We start from the raw sequence: 18,579 nt of genomic DNA on the forward strand, positions 1-18,579 counted from the left end.
CAAGAAATAGTATGGGTACATTGCAGATCAGAATCTTTTATCAACATTTTGCTCGGGCACTTGGCATTCATGGACCACGACATAAAACAGGAAAAGTAACTTATCAAGATTTATATTTAGAAAACCAGAGCTTGTAAAATAGTAAGCCAACCGACCTGAACTAAAAAATCTTTACTAGGCATTTTGGTGCCCCACCAGAACGATTAATGTCTGGTCTACCACAAATATTTATCTATGACCTGAATAATTTCAAATTACGATCTACAACCTCGGCATATTTGAATGTTGGTGTGGGATGATAAAATTGAAGTTAGGCCTTTGCCACTGTGTGATTATGGCTGCTGCTGTTTCATGTGCAATTATGACTGCTGGCATTTTACCTTTCACTGACATAGGAATTTTGAGCCAATGAAGTTCTCCTCTATGTTTAGTGTTACCATGGGAATTGTACAAAGAAATGGAGACTGGAATATTATTTTAATAATGCAAACAGATAATCTGCCAAAAGTACTTTAATTTATTTCATCTATCCCAAACAATCAAAGAATAAATACAATAAAGAATATATATTTCACTTATGCACATTATATTTATAGTCTTCAATTAATTCCACCATCATGGACATTAATGGAGAAATTCTGATCTGATTACATGTTGTTTTTTTCCAGTGAATTGTTGAAATATAGCAGTGCCAGAAATATATCTGGTAAAATATCAAATATTCTTCACTCGTGCTTAAAACCATAAAAACACAGAGGGCTGGGCACGAAATTATTGTATCTTGTTTTTTTATCAATATAAAGTTATAACAGTTTCGCATTCGGCCCTCGAGTCATTAAATAAACGAAAGTTTGTTTGATCAAAATATCCCCCATTTATAAATACCTTATCTTACATTTTCATTAAAATATATTGAACAGAAATCAGGTTTTTTATCCATACACGTAAGTATTTTCTCTCTCTTTCTTTTTTTAATATCTCCATTTCCATTTATTTTTACACAAATCCATACACTTGAGCTAAAAACTAAAGATCTTTTTAGCCAGATCACATTTTATATATTCACAGGTGGTATTTCACACAAGTCAGTGTAATTTAAACAAGGTAGTGACTGCAACTTTTACACAATATTCTCAAATAATATCACTATATTGTTAAGAACCTCCATAACATTTTCCATGTATACAAGTTTATCACGCAATGCAATACTTTCTAGTTTTGTTTAGTTCCAAGCTTACGTGAATAAACTGTTCAAAAGAACTCTTTCACTTTTACATTTCTGCGTACAGCATTAGAATAACCTTGTTGAAAATGGAACCAGATATCTGTGGCCAGCACATCTGTCTTGATTCCTGTCTCTGAAAGAAAGTAGAGAATATTTTTTATAAACATTATCAATTAAGGTAAAACATATGGATGATTTGAACTACTGCCGACTTTATTTTTTCCTGTATTTTTTTTTTTGGTTTAATGTCACAGACAAAATCATATGTCATATGACGACTTTCCAGCTTTTGACGGAGGAGGAAGACCCAAGCCTGTACCCCTCCCTGCATTACTTCCTCACTGGCGAACATTTGGGTAGAACCTTCAACTTTCTGTAAACCGTCTGGATGGCTTCTTCACATGAAGATTGCGTCTCTAACAAGGCTCGAACCCACATCGGCGAGGGGCAGGTGATTTAAAGTCGGCGACCTTAAGCACTAAGGCCCCCAGTCTGATTTCAATCAGCTGTTTTTAGAGAAGGTATTGACTAAGATCATATCTGAAGATTGGAATAATGTTGCTCACTTAGAACATTATTCTCTTTTTTTTTTGCAGGGTTTAAGAGTCAACCCTACAAAATTTATGTCATACAGTGACCTTTTTTTAGCTTTAATGGTAGAGGAACACCCAAGAAGGCCCCCCCCCCCCCCGCAACCACCCTCAGACATTGTTTATGGCACGGGAGGGCACCTGGGTAGAACCGACAACTTTCCATAAGCCAGCTGGATGACTTCCTCACAAAGAATTCAGTGCCTCAAGTGAGGTTCAAAGATACGTTAGCCAAAGTGGTCAGAAAATAAACTAAGACTGAAATGAATGAAAGCAGTATCAGAGAACAGAAACCCTACCTGACTTTTTAGATTTAGTTTCTGGCGTGGTTTTCTTCAAAATGCGACCAAAGAAATCCTTCACTTGCTGCAAATAGAAATATCACTTCATCATACAATTTTAGGCTTTGACTGTTGGGATTTTACATCCACAAGTACAGTCAGACTGGCAAAGGGAAATGGACTTTAAGTTAAAGGCACTGGCCTCCAGATCGTTTGAAAACAAAAAGTATACTTTTTTAATATATCTGGAAATTAATGCTATATTTCACAAGAATGCTTTGAAACTTAATTACTGACAGACTATATGTTACAGAAATACATGACAATTAGTTGTTCTTACTACATTTTACGATGAAAATCGAAAAGTGTTTGTAATGCTTTAGGCGAGGTAAACTGCCTCGATTATAAATATCTATATGTTACGCACATTGAACACTAAAGCCTCTATACCTGTATTGGTAACAACAGCGGAAAACTTCTTTATCGCTGCAGTGGTTCAATTTCCAAAGCGGTCATCTTTTTGCCTTGATTTGGCATTTTTAAAATAGTTATTTAAAACAAAAACTCATATTCTAATGTTCATGATATGACCAAACTTCAATTTGAAAGAAAGATCTTTTTTTTAGCCAAAATCTGGAGGTCAGTGCTTTTAATTATGTATCTTTAGTAGAAGTCTTCTTAAGCAAAATTTAATTTCTTTAGAACAACTACATCCACACAAGTGATTCAAACAATTTACACTGCAAAAATGCTTTTGTTGTACACCACAGCTAACTCAAGTTTATATTTTCTAAAAAGTCCAACAAAAAATGAGGAATAATAAACTAAGTTTCTAAGAATTTCTAAAGTAACTTAGAAGTAACTGTGAAGCTTGTTAATGTTAGAATCTATAACTATTTAGGCCCATATTCATACAATTTCTTAAAAGTTAAACAGAAAGACAACTCTTAAAAATTTACTCATCAATTTCTATTTCAAAAAATTTCTGTTAAAACATAATGTGTAGCAATATATGCCCGAAGGTATGACCTTTGACCCCTAAGTGTGACCTTGATGCAAGCCATCCGAATCATGCGCTCTGCATGTCGTCTTGATGTGGTGAACATTTGTGTCAAGTCTCTTCGAAATCCTTCAAGGGGTTCAAGAGTTACAGAGAAGACACAAAATTGCTAACAGACAGACGGATGGACAAATGGACACAGGCGTTACAACATAATACATCCCATAACAAAGTTAGCATTCAGTTTACTATGTAACTGTACTTACAGCTTCCTCCTGTTTGCCGAGAGGTTTAGCTGTCAATCTCTGTAGATGGTTAGGTATTGCTGGTGTCTTTGTTTCAACTTCTTTACCCTTCGAAGGTGTTTTACTTCCTGGTTCTCTTTAAAATGGATAAAGGTTAAAATAAAACCCAGTTATCACTACAAAAATTATAAACACTCATGAAAGTTTAACCAACAATTAGTTAAATTAGTGGCTTATAATGTTTAATTCAGATTTTGATATAAACACTATTTAACCCTTAGCCTGCTAAATTTCTTAAATGGACTTGTCCATCATTCAATCTGGACAATACCACTTATTATTTGAAGGGATGTTCACTGAAAATTTACTGACTGAATAGCGAACAGTGCAGACCATGATCAGACTGCATGGATGTGCAGGCTGATCTTGGTCTGCACTGATCGCAAAGGCAGATACAACTGCCGCCAGCAGGCTAAAGGTTAAAATACCGATTGTCAAACGTGCAGGAGAATGTTCAAAATGCTCAAGTTATCCAGGGTTTCGAATGAACCGTACAGAGAGAACATAAGACAAGAGGACCATGATGGTCCTGAATCGCTCACCTCTTCCCACATGACCCAGTTTTGAGTATGACGTCGTTTTTTCTATTATTTGACATAGTGACCTAGTTCTTGAGGTTATGTGACCCAGTTTTGAACTTGACCTAGATATTATCATGATAAAAATTCTGACCAATTTTCATGAAGATCCATTGAAAAATATGGTCTCTAGAGGTCACAAGGGTTTTCTATTATTGACCTATTGACCTAGCTTTCAAAGGTATGTGACCCTGTTTTGAGCTTTATCTAGATATCATCAAGGTGAACATTCTCACTAATTTTCATGAAGATCTCACGAAAAATATGGCCTCTAGAAAGGTCACAAGGTTTTTCTATTTTTATATCTACAGGCCTAGTTTTTGACCGCACGTGACCCAGTTTCGAAACTGACCTAGATATCATCAAGGTGAACATTCAGATCAATTTTCATGAAGATCCATTGAAAAATATGGCCTCTAGAGAGGTCACAACGTTTTTTCATCATTTGACCTACTGACCTACTTTTTGATGGCACGTGACCCACTTTCGAACTTGACCTAGATATCATCAAGATGAACATTCTGACCAATTTTTATGGAGATCCATTCATAAGTATGGCCTCTAGAGAGGTCAAAAGGTTTCTCTATTTTTAGACCTACTGACCTAGTTTTTGACCGCACATGACCCTGTTTCGAAATTGACCTAGATATCATCAAGATGAACATACAGACCAACTTTCATACAGATCCCATGAAAAATATGGCCTTAAGAGAGGTCACAAGGCTTTTCTATTATTTGACCTACTGACCTAGTTTTTAATGGCATGTGACCCACTTTCGAACTTGACCTATATATCATCAAGATGAACATTCAGACCAACTTTCATACAGATCCCATGAAAAATATGGCCTCTAGAGAGGTCACAAGGTTTTTCTATTATTTGACCTACTGACCTAGTTTTTGAAGGCACGTGACCCACTTTCGATCTTGACCTAGATATCATCAAGGTGAACATTCTGACGAATTTCCATGAAGATCTCATGAAATATATGGCCTCTAGAGAGGTCACAAGGTTTTTCTATTTTCAGACCTACTGACCTAGTTTTTGACCGCACGTGACCCAGTTTCCAACTTGACCTAGATATCATCAAGATGAATATTCAGACCAACTTTCATACAGATCCCATGAAAAATATGGCCATTAAAGAGGCCACAAGGTTTTTCTATTTTTAGACCTACTGACCTAGTTTTTGATGGCACGTGACCCAGTTTCGAACTTGACCTAGATATCATCAAGGTGAACGTTCTGACCAATTTTCGTGAAGATCTTGTGAAATATATGGCCCCTAGAGAGGTCACAAGGTTTTTCTATTTTTAGACCTACTGACCTAGTTTTTGAAGGCACGTGACCCAGTTTCAAACATGACCTAGATTTCATCAAGGTGAACATTCTGACCAATTTTCATGAAGATCTTGTGAAATATATGGCCTCTAGAGAGGTCACAAGGTTTTTCTATTTTTAGACCTACTGACCTAGTTTTTGATGGCACATGACCCAGTTTCGAACTTGACCTAGATATCATCAAGATGAACATTCTGACCAACTTTCATAAAGATCCCACAAAAAATGTGACCTCTAGGGTGGTCACAAGCAAAAGTTTATGCACGGACGCACGCACGCACGGACGGACGGACGCTGCATGATCACAAAAGCTCACCTTGTCACTATGTGACAGGTGAGCTAAAAAACGAGGATGTTAGGATCACATGAATAGCTTGTGTCAGTACCCATGTTCAAAAATATTTTTTTTGGTCTCGGCTGAGTTTGAGATTGAAATTTTTTTATCACTCAACTGTACTATAACTTCAAGATAAAATTCCATTTGAGACTGACCATCAGCATTGAATAGTCACTTGAAAATACCCATTCCCTTAACATTTTATTTTAAACATGCAAGTTAGATATAAGGGACAAAAACAGAAACAAGAGGACCATGATGGTCCTGAATCGCTCACCTATCCCCACATGACCCAGTGTTGAACTGAGTATGAAGTCGTTATTTCTATTATTTGTCATAGTGACCTAGGTTTTGAGCATATGTGACCTAGATATCATCAAGATAAAAAATTCTGACCAATTTTCATGAACTCCATTGAAAAATATGACCTCTAGAGAGGTCACAAGGTTTTTCTATTATTTGACCTAATGACCTAGTTTTTGAAGGTACGTGACCCACTTTTAAACTTGACCTAGATATCATCAAGGTGAACAATCTCACCGATTTTCATGAAGATCTCGTGAAAAATATGGCCTCTAGAGAGGTCACAAGGTTTTTCTATTTTTCAACCTACTGACCTAGTTTTTGACCGCACATGACCCAGTTACGAACTTGATCTAGATATCATCAAGCTGAACATTCTCATTAATTTTCATGAAGATCCATTGAGAAATATGGCCTCTAGAAAGGTCACAAGGTTTTTCTATTTTTAGACCTACTGACTAGTTTTTGACCGCACGTGACCCAGTTTCGAATTTGATCTAGATATCATCAAGGTGAACATTCTGACCTATTTCCATGAAGATCTCTTGAAAAATATGGCCTCTAAGAGGTCACAAGGTTTTTCTATTTTTAGATCTACTGACCTAGTTATTGACCGCACATGACCCAGTTTCGAACCTGACCTAGATATCATCAAGGTGAACATTCTGACCAATTTTCATAAAGATTCCCGCGAAAAAATATGGCCTCTAGAGAGGTCACAAATTTTTTTTCTATTTTCAGACCTACTGACCTAGTTTTTGACCGCACGTGACCCAGTTTCAAACTTGAGCTAGAGATCATCAAGGTGAACATTCTGACCAATTTCTATGAAGATCCATTGAGAAATATGGCCTCTAGAGAGGTCACAAGGTTTTTCTATTTTTAGACCTACTGACCTAGTTTTTGACCCCACGTGACCCAGTTTCGAACTTGACCTAGATATCATCTAGGTTAACTTCTGACCAATATTCATGAAGATCTCTTGAAAAATATGGCCTCTAGAGAGGTCACAATGTTTTTCTATTTTTAGATCTACTGACCTAGTTTTTGACCCCACGTGGACCAGTTTCGAACTTGATCTAGATAATATCAGATGAACAATCTGACTAATTTTCATGAAGATCCATGAGAAATATGGCCTCTAGAGAGGTCACAGGTTTTTCTATTTTTAGACCTACTGACCTAGTTTTTGACCCCACGTGACCCAGTTTCGAACTTGACCTAGATATCATCAAGGTGAACATTCTGACCAATATTCATGAAGATTCTTGAAAAAAATAGCCTCTAGAGAGGTCACAAGGTTTTTCTATTTTTAGATCTACTGACCTAGTTTTGACCCCACGTGACCCAGTTTCGAACTTGACCTAGATATCATCAAGATGAACATTCTGACCAATTTTCATGAAGATCCATTGAGAAAATATGGCCTCTAGAGAGGTCACAAGGTTTTTCTATTTTTAGACCTACTGACCTAGTTTTTGACCCCATGTGACCCAGTTTCGAACTTGACCTAGATATCATCAAGGTGAACATTCTGACCAATTTTCATGAAGATCTCATGAAAAATATGGCCTCTAGAGAGGTCACAAGGTTTTTCTATTTTTAGATCTACTGACCTAGTTTTTGACCGCACGTGACCAGTTTCGAACTTGACCTAGATATCATCAAGATGAACATTCTGACAACTTTCATAAAGATCCATGAAATAATGTGACCTCTAGAGTGGTCACAAGCAAAAGTTTACGGACTGACGGACGGACGGACGGACGCACGGACGACGGACGACGGACGCCACGCGATCACAAAAGCTCACCTTGTCACTTTGTGACAGGTGAGCTAAAAATCAGCTGAGACTGATATTGTTTTGTAAACACAGAGTTTGGTGCTCCCACGAGTACTGTTTCACCATACTTTTAATCATCAATAATGTATCCAAAAGCCAATTCAATGGTTCCTTCCTTTGTAACTCTAGTTATCCTAACCTTTAATGATTTTCATTGCAAAAACTCCAGTACATTTAATTACACATCTTTTTAAAATTCATTATCTAGAACATTGCATTGGCTGTAACAAAATTTCTTATGCACTGCCAAGTTAATTGATAATTTCAAGACTTTCTCTTACTGGTATTTTCCCCAACTTAAGTACCATTATCTCCATGCTCAAAGACTACAAAACCTAACTTAGAAAAATGCAAACTTTCCACTGGTCAACTTCAAGACTGTACTCAGAACAGCCAATCAGATGCTATGCTTTTGAGGCTAGTTCCCAAGTTAGACTTTATAACCTTAATTCCCCATCTAAGTCATACGCACACTAAATATGGCAGACGTAACAAAATATTTCATAAGAAGTTCAATACCACAGCTGCAACTTCATGTATGCAGCATATTAAAGGATATAAAACACAATAGTTTTCCTTTCACAGCAGAGTGACTATAATAAAGCATTATTTATGCAAAACCACTTACTGATCTTTTGTTGGAGCTCGAGCTAGTTCACTCCTCCTCATTTTCTCCAACTCGATCTGAAAATTAGATGAAACTGTAAACAACAAGGAATCGGTAAAACCGAATGATGCTCCCCGATGCATGTGCTTGTCCCAATATGGGGAATAACATACTTTCCCGTCAATGGCCTCTATCATTTTGTGAAGTTTCAATGAAATGCCATTAATACTTTTCAAGTAATGCTCCAGACAAGCCTCATTTTGTATAATAAAGGGAGATAATTCAAAAACTATGTAAGTTAGAGTTATGGTTCTTTGACACTGCACTCCCGTCAATGGCTTCTATCATTTTGTGAAGTTTCAATGAAATGCCAATAATACTTTTCAAGTAATGCTCCGGACAAGCCTTATTTTGTATAATAAAGGGAGATAATTCAAAAACTAGGTAAGGTAGAGTTATGATTCTTTGACAATGCACTTTGTCCCAATGGTCTCTATGATTATGTTAAGTTTCAATCAAATGCCATTAATACTTCTCAAGTTATACTCCAGACAAAAGCGAGACGGACAGACGGAAGGACGGACAAAGTGGCAACTATATGCTCGCCCATCGGGGGAGCATAAAAATATAAATGGACATCTGTATAAAACTGCTTTAATTTCTTTCTTTCAAATTTATGTGCAAATGCAGTCCTTTCCACCTTTTACTATTACTAATGCAAAAAATGTTGCAAAAGCCAAGTATGCTTGAATTCATATTTAATTTTATGGGCATGAAATTTTGTGGTTTTTGCCAAAACAGTTATTTCATAGGGATTAGAATCCATAGATTTCATATTCTGATCATAAAAGGAGAGGGAATTTTACTTCTTCATTGGATTTTAATTCTGTGGACTGACTCTACCAAACAAGAGGGCCAAGATGGCCCTAGGTCGCTCACCTAAGAAACACACCATAACAGTGTAAAACATGTTTGACCTAGTGATTTCATGGAAACAAATATTCTGACCAATTTTCATTAAGATTGGACCAAAAAATTGGTCTCTTGTGATAAAAAACAAGCATTTTCTTAGATATGACCTAGTTTTTGACCCTAGATGACCCATGTTCAAACTCGACCTAGATTTTATCAAGGCATCATTTGACCAAAATTCATAAGATCAATTGAAAAATACAGCCTCTATCACATACACAAGTTTTTTCTTTGATTTTGACCAAGTGACCTAGTTTTGACCTCAGATGACCCATATTCAAATTCGACCCAGATTTCATTAAGGCAATCATCCTGACCAAATTTCATAAAAATCAATTGAAAAAAAAACAGTCTCTATCGCATACACAAGATTTTTCTTTAAATTTTACCTAGTGACCTAGTTTTTGACCTCAGATAACCCATATTCAAATTCGACCTAGATTTCATCAACGCAATCACTCTGACCAAATTTCATGAAGATCAATGAAAACTACATCCTCTATTGCATACACAATGTTTTTCTTCGATTTGACCTAGTGACCTAGTTTTTGACCCCAAAATGACCCATTTTCGAACTCGGCCTAGATTTTATCAAGGTAATCATTCTGGCTAAATTTCATGAAGATCAGTTGAAAATACAGCCTCTATCGCATACACAAGGTTTTTCCTTGATTTGACCTAGTGACCTAGTTTTTGACCCGAGATGACCCCTTTTTGAACTCGGCCTAGATTTCATCAAGGTAATTCATTCTGACCTAAATTCATGAAGATCAATTGAAAAAATACCGCCTCTATCGCATACACAAGGTTTTTCTTTGATTTGACCTAGTGACCTAGTTTTTGACCGAGATGACCCATTTTCGAACTCGGCCTAGATTTCATCAAGGCAATCATTCTGACCAATATTCATGAAGATCAATTGAAAAGTACAGCCTCTATCGCATACACAAGGTTTTTTCTTTGATTTGACCTAGTGACCTAGTTTTTAAACCGAGATGACCCATTTTCAAACTCGGCCTAGATTTCATCAAGATTATCATTCTGACCAATATTCATGAAGAATAATTGAAAAATACAGCCTCTATCGCATACACAAGGTTTTTCTTTGATTTGACCTAGTGACCTAGTTTTTGACCCGAGATGACCCATTTTTGAACTCGGCCTAGATTTCATCAAGGCAATCATTCTGACCAATATTCATGAAGATCAATTGAAAAATACAGCCTCTATCGCATACACAAGGTTTTTCTTTGATTTGACCTAGTGACCTAGTTTTTGACCCGAGATGACCCATTTTCGAACTCGGCCTAGATTTTATCAAGGTTATCATTCTGACCAAAATTCATGAAGATCAATTGAAAAATACAGGGCCCCTATCGCATACACAAAGGTTTTTCTTGATTTGACCTAGTGACCTAGTTTTTGACCCCAGATGACTCATTTTCGAACTCGGCCTAGATTTCATCAAGGTAATCATTCTGACCAAGTTTCATGAAGATCAGTTGAAAAATACAGCCTCTATCGCATACACAAGCTAAATGTTGACAGACAGACGACAGACAGACGACAGACGACAGACGCCGGACATCGAGCGATCAGAAAAACTCACCTGAGCATTGCTCAGGTGAGCTAAAAACTGACAAAAGTATTAGTCCCCCACGAAAATTTATGATTGCACAGTACAGATATACAGATTTACCCTAACATATTTACAAATAAAATGGCCACATTTTTCCCCTTTTTTTATATCCACAAGTCTTCTATCAGGATATATTTTAGACATAAGGCAAAGGGAATTCCTAAAAAAAAACAAAAAAAAAACACCCAACAACAAAAACAGGAAGTATTCATTGAAGTACAAATTGTTTTAGACAGAAAATTAATGAAACATTATTGAGCTTTCTTTGGGTATTATTTGGCAACCAAACGCTACCTCCCAATGCAAGGAAAATAACTACAGAATTTAACCATTCTTTAGAAATACTCAATTAACTCCCATACTACAAGAAACAGAATTTGTACAAGTTAAGTTAATAAGCAAAATCAAAATTTTAACATCTTTTGTTTTACATTTTTTTAAATGCTTAAGTATGAAACTGATTTGCCATATTGGTATCTTTTTAGCCAGTCAGGTTTACAAAACATCTAGAAAGACAGTTGAAACTCAGTATCTGGAAGTCCAAGGGAGCAGGCGTTCAACCTTGACATAACTGAAATTTGACTTAATGACATTTTGTGTACGTTTTTGTGACAGGACTTGGAAAATGTCTTCGAGATAGCTGGAAATTTGAGATAAGAAAGTTCGAGATATAGAGTTTTAACTGTAAACATTATTTTACTATCATTTTATTTATTATCTGCCACTAACCTCTCTCGCTACAAGCTGTTTGGAAGCATACGATAACTGTCTGGTTTGTTTCAACCCTGGAAACTTTACCACTTCATCCACATGACTGAAATATATACAAATATTGTAAAAACTGGACAGAAGACAAATCCTTCAATAGGATGGACTCAAGTGATGATATTATGTTTTCTGGTCCTTCCAGAATCATAGAGTCTATCACTGAATTCTGCTTAAGGCGTCGCTAGATGGTATAAGGGGTGTTGTACATTTCATTACCTCCCATGGTCAGATGTAATCAGTATATCTTACTTCACATCTAATTAACACTTGTTTATATCATTTTTTCATATTTCTCCACTTACACCTCAAGTAGCTTAGTCCTACTCCAAATATGAACTAGAGCTATCACTAAATTTGATTAATTTTATAAATATATGAAAATGGAAACTTGTAATTGATGTATGCTCTTACGGTTCTAGTGCATATGTATACTGTCCTTCTGGAGATTTTTCCTGATGATAGGTCAGGTTGTATGAGATCATTGTCCTTACAAGTTGACTGAGATCTTCCTTCTCTTTAGCACTGTACAACTGCGTATTAACCTAAAATACAACATTCAAGTCTCAAGTAATTGAGAGAGTTTCAAATAAGCTTTCAGCTTCCTACTCCATCCTGTATGCCTTTTTGATATATGTACATGTTGTAAATGAATTGTGATTAATAAAATATTGTTTAAACCAACAAATTGTCAACATACAGCTGCCACTGGGTTTCTCAAACACCAAAGGACAGAGCGCTATATTTCAAGATAAATGAAAGTCAACTTAAAATGATATTTTGTGTATGTGTTTCTGGGACTGGACTAGAGTCTTCGTGATAGCCGGAATTTCAAGGTAAGCAAGTTCAAGATATCAAATTTTAACTGTATTTGTACCTGGCAGATTAGAAGTTTTCTGTTGTAATTTTTCGCCTACTACTTGACTGTAAAACCTCTGAATAGCAACATCACTGAGAAGTCTCACTGTCCTTTTGTTGCTCTACTGTTTGATTCAACCAACAGTGATTTTGTTACTTGCAGTATTAACTTTCGATCCCAATACACATAAATAAACATCATTCAAAATGTCTCCTGGTGTGGTAGAAGGAATTTTTGCTCTTTGATAATAAAGACAAGAAACGCGGCAATGCCACGAAACCAGGTTTTCAACACTTTTCATAAGAATAAACAAGAGTGCCAGAATGTCACAATATATGCCTAAAATTTCTTTACTCTAGCACCTGTATTTGCAGATGTAATTTTAATTTTGTGGTTGTTTAGTAATCATTGTAATTCTTTTGTTTTTCTAAGTCCACAAAAAAACTCCTTACCAGGTAGAGATACCTTAAAATACACCTAAAATTAGAAAGTAACAACTATGTTGTACCACAGAAAAGTGGTCTTGGTTTTTCACTATGGTCAATTATTAAAAAGGTTACAATATAAGTTATTTATAATAACAACTAAGGGAAGTTAATCTTTAAAAAAAAAAAAAAAAAAAAAAAATACAAAATTTTTTTTTTAAGTCCACACAGAAATCCTTACCAGGTAGAGATTGGTCAAAATACACCTCAAAATTGGATGTAACATGCATGTTGTACTACAGAAAAGTGGTCTCGATTTTTCCCTACGTCTAGTAATGAAAAAGTTACAATATAAGCTATTTATAGTAACAACAAAGGGAAGTAATTCTAAAGAAGGGAACTGCGCAAGACACTTCGTCTCATGATGGTGTATAATTGTGCCAAGTTACATCAAAATCCCTCTATGCATGAAGAAGATATGCTCCGGACAAAGTTTTCATTCTTGTATCCTTTGACCTCTGTGACCTTGACCTTAGACCTAGGGACCTGGTTCTTGTGCATGACACTCCGTCTCATGACGGTGAACAATTGTGCCAACTTTCATCAAAATCCCTCCATGCATGTAGATGATATGCTAACCCTAACCCTATTTTTAGTAACAATGACCTTGACCTTGATCCCAGAAACCCCAAAATCAATCCCAAGCTACAACTTTACATAAGTTTTCTATACACCAAGTTTCATCATGATAGCTCATTCCTAAGTTAAGTTATTGACCGGAAACCCTTTTTCTATTTCAAGTAACAGTGACCTTGACCTTGACCCCAGAAACCCCAAAATCAATCCCAGCCTTTGTCTTGATATAAGCTACATACATACCAAGTTTTATTCAAATATCTTTACCAAAACAAGTTATTGACCGGAAACACCAGTTTGACGCCGCCGCCCGCCCACCCGACAGACATCTACCCCAATCTAATAACTCAGGTTTTCAATGAAAACCTGGTTAACAATTAAATATAAATGTACTATATATATCCAAATATACTGAAATTTCATGTCAAGAATGAATGTTGATAATAAACCAGTCCATTCCACAAGCTATACAATGAATTCTTGTTTACTCACTGGTCTGAATGTGGGCTGAGAGATCTCCATTAATGGTGGAAGTATCTCGTTGACTATGATTGTGACATTGATGAATTTTCTGACACATGGCGAGATGTCCGTCATCATACATGACACAAGATTTTCACATTTTGTTTTCTTTTGATTACACTGTAAAAGATATAAATCAACTTTGTATGGAAAATACATTATAGTAGAAGCATGCTGACAAAAAAAACATATTACAGACAAAAATGTTAAACAAAACAAAACAAAACTAACTATATGTATGGCGACATGATTCTTACAAGTTGGTCCGTCACAATTTTTTTTTTAAGGATTACATCCTAGTTTTAGAAATAAGAAACATCAAGCTATAAATTTACTCTTCCTATCCATTCTGTCTGACCAACTACTCAAATCTGGACCTACAAGGTGATACTTACATCTACCATACTGTGAGGGTATTGTATCTTAGGCACTGTATTTGATGCAAAAAGAAAATGGTAGACAACAGATAGATATGGTAGATAGGGCATCAGCCTATAATCTTGTACATGTTGTATATACTGGGTAATAAGGTCATTATAACACAGCCAATCTGTTGCCATGGATACCTGAAATGAAAACAGTAAATGTACAGTAGTAATTCTATGAATTTGTTTCAATATTTTCCTGCACTTACATTGCTTCCGTGAATCTGATCAGATGTTTTGTTTCCCGTCTCAAAACCTCAGAGGTAATTTCTCTTTCCTAAATAAATGTTAGATACAACCTTCCAATTTTAAAAAGAATATTCAAGAGCTGCTAGTTTTGTTCAAACTAGATATGACAGCTCAATTTAAACTCTTAGCAATGCAAGTTCTCAAACTTTAAACAAGACTGTGCTGCAGTGTGGTCTGGATGTTCTTGTTTTTTTTATAACACTAAGCAAATGCCTGATTTAACATTTCAAAGCTTTTAAAATTTCTCATTTCCTAACATCTTTAATAGACTATCTGCTAAAAATACTGACCAATGTGATGGTGTAAAGTACCATTAAATCATTTAATTTTGTAGGCGGGAAATTTCCTGTTTTCACTAAAACGAGGATATGAATTTGTGAATTTTATTTGTTTGGATTTTATTTTATGGATTCAGTAAACCATGAAATACACAAAAATTAGTCCCTCATGAATATTTATATTTTACATTATTATATTATATATGGGTGGATACTTTTCTGTTCCCTTTCAATTTATGGTATCAGAAAGATTTAGATACATTTTGTACAATGTCAACAACCTCCCCTTATTCAATAAAATATTTCAGAAACTAATTTTTTTTTTTAATTTTCCAATATTTCTAGCAAAGATATAGTTTCCTCCATTTTCTTGTTTGTTTTATTGGGTTTAACATCACTTTGACACAATTTAAAGACATATGGCCACTTTCCAGCTTTTCATGGTGAATGAAGACCTCAGGTGCTCCAATGTGCATTATTCATCACAGGCGGGCACCTGGGTAGAACTATTAACCTTCTGCAAGCCACCTGGATGGCCTTCCCACTTGAAAAATTCTATGCCCAAACCCACTGGTGAGGAGCAAGTGTTTTGAAGTCGGCAACCTTAACTAGGACTGAGATGATTACTTGGTTAATCGGATCCGATTTGATTACTAGGTGAAATCGGTTTCAATTTCGCTAAACCACTAATCGCTCTTAAACTATAAACATTACGAATTGTATTTTATCTTTATACATTTCTTTGACCAGCACATTGAACTGCAGTATATTTCTGCCAAAACACATCAATCAACATAATCATAGTCTTGGATTTGCCCGTCGTGATATATTTAAACTGAAATACACCAAAATAGGACTTCTTAATTATCAAACTGCTTGCAAACGATAAAGTCCGTAAGTTCCTAATGAAGTCAGCTGCTGGAAGTACCTCGATACGGTCATCAGGAAAGAAGAGCATTTTCAATATGGCGGCCGATTAACCGATTCGATTCGATTTCATACAAATGATTAACTGGTTTCAAAATTTTGAAAGCGTCCCGACCCTAACCTTAACAACTCAGATACGATCCTTTTTTCAACTGCAATATACATACAGGATTTACTTACACCATCCATGTAAGGATCCTTGAATTTACAGTCGAGATAATTTTCAAAGAGTCCCTGTGTTAGTTTGTCATATTCTCCAGCCCCCTGTACCACAGCCAGAACATTGTTAAATCTGAAGCGAAAACATGAACTCAAATATAGACAAAAACTAACAAGTTACAACTGCAGATTAAGGAATATATGAAGTTTGTTTTCTACAGTCTATACAGAACACAACTCTAGTTTTTGTTTGTTTTGGGCTTAATGCCGTTTTTCAACAGTATTTCAGTTATTTAACAGCAGGCAGTTAACCTAACCAGTGTTCCTGGATTCTGTACCTGTATAATCCTGTTCTCCGCAAGTAACTGCCAACTTACCCACATGAATCAGAGATGGAGGAAGAATGATTTAAGACACAATGCCTTGTATCAAATTGTCGCGGAGAACATACGCCTGGCCCAGGGATCAAACTCACGATCCATAGATCTGTGCTCTCCCTACTGAGTGAAGCGGGCTGTTAGATTACCATACAAAGTTAAGGTTTCTGAATGTCAATGGGATACAATATCAATGCATCCATACCAAATCTATATCATATATTTTTTAAGTGAGTACCAATATCTAGATGTGATGTATTTCCTACTGAAAACTAGTGTTACCTTGCTGATGGTGAAGTATTAAGTACAAGATCTTTTACACTGGTTTCCTGGACATTAACAAACTTCTGCCTGAAAATGACAAAAATATGGTTTGGTTTTGTTGGGTTCAACATCATACCAACACAAAAGGTCACATGGAGACTTTCCAGCTTTGATGTTAGAGGAAGACCTTAGGTGTCCCTCCATGCATTATTTCATTATGAACAGGCACCAGGGTAGAACCATCAACCTTCCGTATGCCAGCTGGATGGCTTCCTCAAATGAAGAATTCAACAACCCAGAGTGAGGCTCTAACCAACACTGGTGTGGGGCGAGTGACTTGAAGTCAGCGACCTTAGCCACTCGGCCATGGAGGCCCCTCAAAGATAAATGGTACAATGCCTTTTGTCTGCTCAAATGAATAATAATATCATGGTTGTTGTCCAGTCAGCAGATCCAAACAACCTTTATGATTTCACAGTATTTTCAATTGAATGTTCAAACTTGAAACTCCCTTAACTGTGCTCAAGAGATAGACATTTGTTTTTAAATCAGTCCCTGCAACAAAAAAGCTTTAAACAATTTTCTGACTGGACTTGAATCGTTTTATTATTGTGGAAATTTGTAATTGTGAGGGGAATCGATGCTAGAGACATACTTAACATTAGTCTATTCTTGACATATGTGCATCCAATGAATTATGCGACCTTGACACTTCAAATCAAACAAACACAAAATACCATGTTAAAGGTAAGTAAAACCTAAACTGCCAAAAATGCTGGCAAAAAAAATTGGTTTATCAAAATTTAACCATTTTGTCCTTGCGCAAGAAATTCACTATTTCCAACATAATTTAATTCAATAGTTATGTTGTGATACATACCTTTTAGGTCTAGGTAATGTCAGCACCTCGTACCATACAGAGAATAAACTTTTATGCGAGTCCTTCTGTCCTATAGCCATAGACTGCACATTCTTCATGTTCAACTCCTTACACTGGGCCATGTATAAACTGTAAAATATTTTTACTCTATATATAATGAAAAAGTAGGGCTGCAAGCAGGGTTCTAATCTTTCCAAAAACACTTTTTAATGGCTTAAGCATAATTTGAAAAAGAATCTTTACTACGAAGTTCCTTTTACCAGTCAGTTACAAACTGTACTATACAAACATATTACATAACTTTGTAACAATCCCGGCAGCATTTTGTTACTTTCAGAAAAACAATATAATAAGGAAATATACTGGCATGAAATTTTAAAATCTACACTTAAATTGTTTCATACATTTCACAACCATTTTTTTTTTTTTTAGTAACAAAGCTGGACAACTGTGTATTGTTACCTGTAGTGTATTCAAACAAGCACGTTATCATTGTCTGTCTTTTCACACCCGTGCTAAAAAACGTGTTCATTTTCTGACCCCCAGCTTCTCGTATCTTACAACCTGAAGTAAACATACCTTTATATTAGATTAACTCATAAGCGAAAACACACTGTAACTGTCCTATTTATTTATAAAGTAAAACATGCCACAATTGTTCATAAACTTAAATGGAAAATATGACTAATTGTCAAATTAAACGCAATAATGTGTAAGGGAGGTAACTTTCAACATAACTCATTTTCATATTTCCTCCGAGTGGTCCTATCCAAAATAGTGTAATGATACGC

The 18,579-nt window shown here is 35.8% G+C and overlaps 1 protein-coding gene across 1 annotated transcript; it reads right to left on the bottom strand.

Moving 5' to 3' along the window:
- Positions 1-499: 499 nt before the first annotated feature.
- LOC128555167 (chromosome transmission fidelity protein 18 homolog) lies at positions 500-17,898 on the bottom strand. Its single transcript, XM_053536738.1, has 11 exons — positions 17,789-17,898; positions 16,927-16,995; positions 16,289-16,400; positions 14,625-14,795; positions 14,200-14,349; positions 12,202-12,332; positions 11,752-11,836; positions 8,433-8,488; positions 3,363-3,477; positions 2,115-2,181; positions 500-1,358 (listed from the first exon to the last, which is right to left on the bottom strand). Exons 1-11 carry the CDS (start codon positions 17,884-17,886, stop codon positions 1,252-1,254), a joined length of 1,161 nt encoding a protein of 386 aa, XP_053392713.1. The 5' UTR covers positions 17,887-17,898; the 3' UTR covers positions 500-1,251.
- Between the last annotated feature and the right edge of the window lie 681 nt (positions 17,899-18,579).

Source organism: Mercenaria mercenaria, chromosome 2 (genome assembly GCF_021730395.1).
Source record: "Mercenaria mercenaria strain notata chromosome 2, MADL_Memer_1, whole genome shotgun sequence".
Taxonomy (NCBI): Eukaryota; Metazoa; Mollusca; class Bivalvia; order Venerida; family Veneridae; genus Mercenaria; species Mercenaria mercenaria.

Bases quoted from the DNA above. Each gene is read 5' to 3' on its own strand.
- LOC128555167 (XM_053536738.1), bottom strand. From the start codon at position 17,886: ATGAAGAATGTGCAGTCTATGGCTATAGGACAGAAGGACTCGCATAAA. The intron at 16,996-17,788 runs GTATGTATCACA...TGTCATTTTCAG, and splicing joins ACATTACCTAGACCTAAAAG to GCAGAAGTTTGTTAATGTCC. The intron at 2,182-3,362 runs GTAAGTACAGTT...TTCTATTTGCAG, and splicing joins TCGGCAAACAGGAGGAAGCT to CAAGTGAAGGATTTCTTTGG.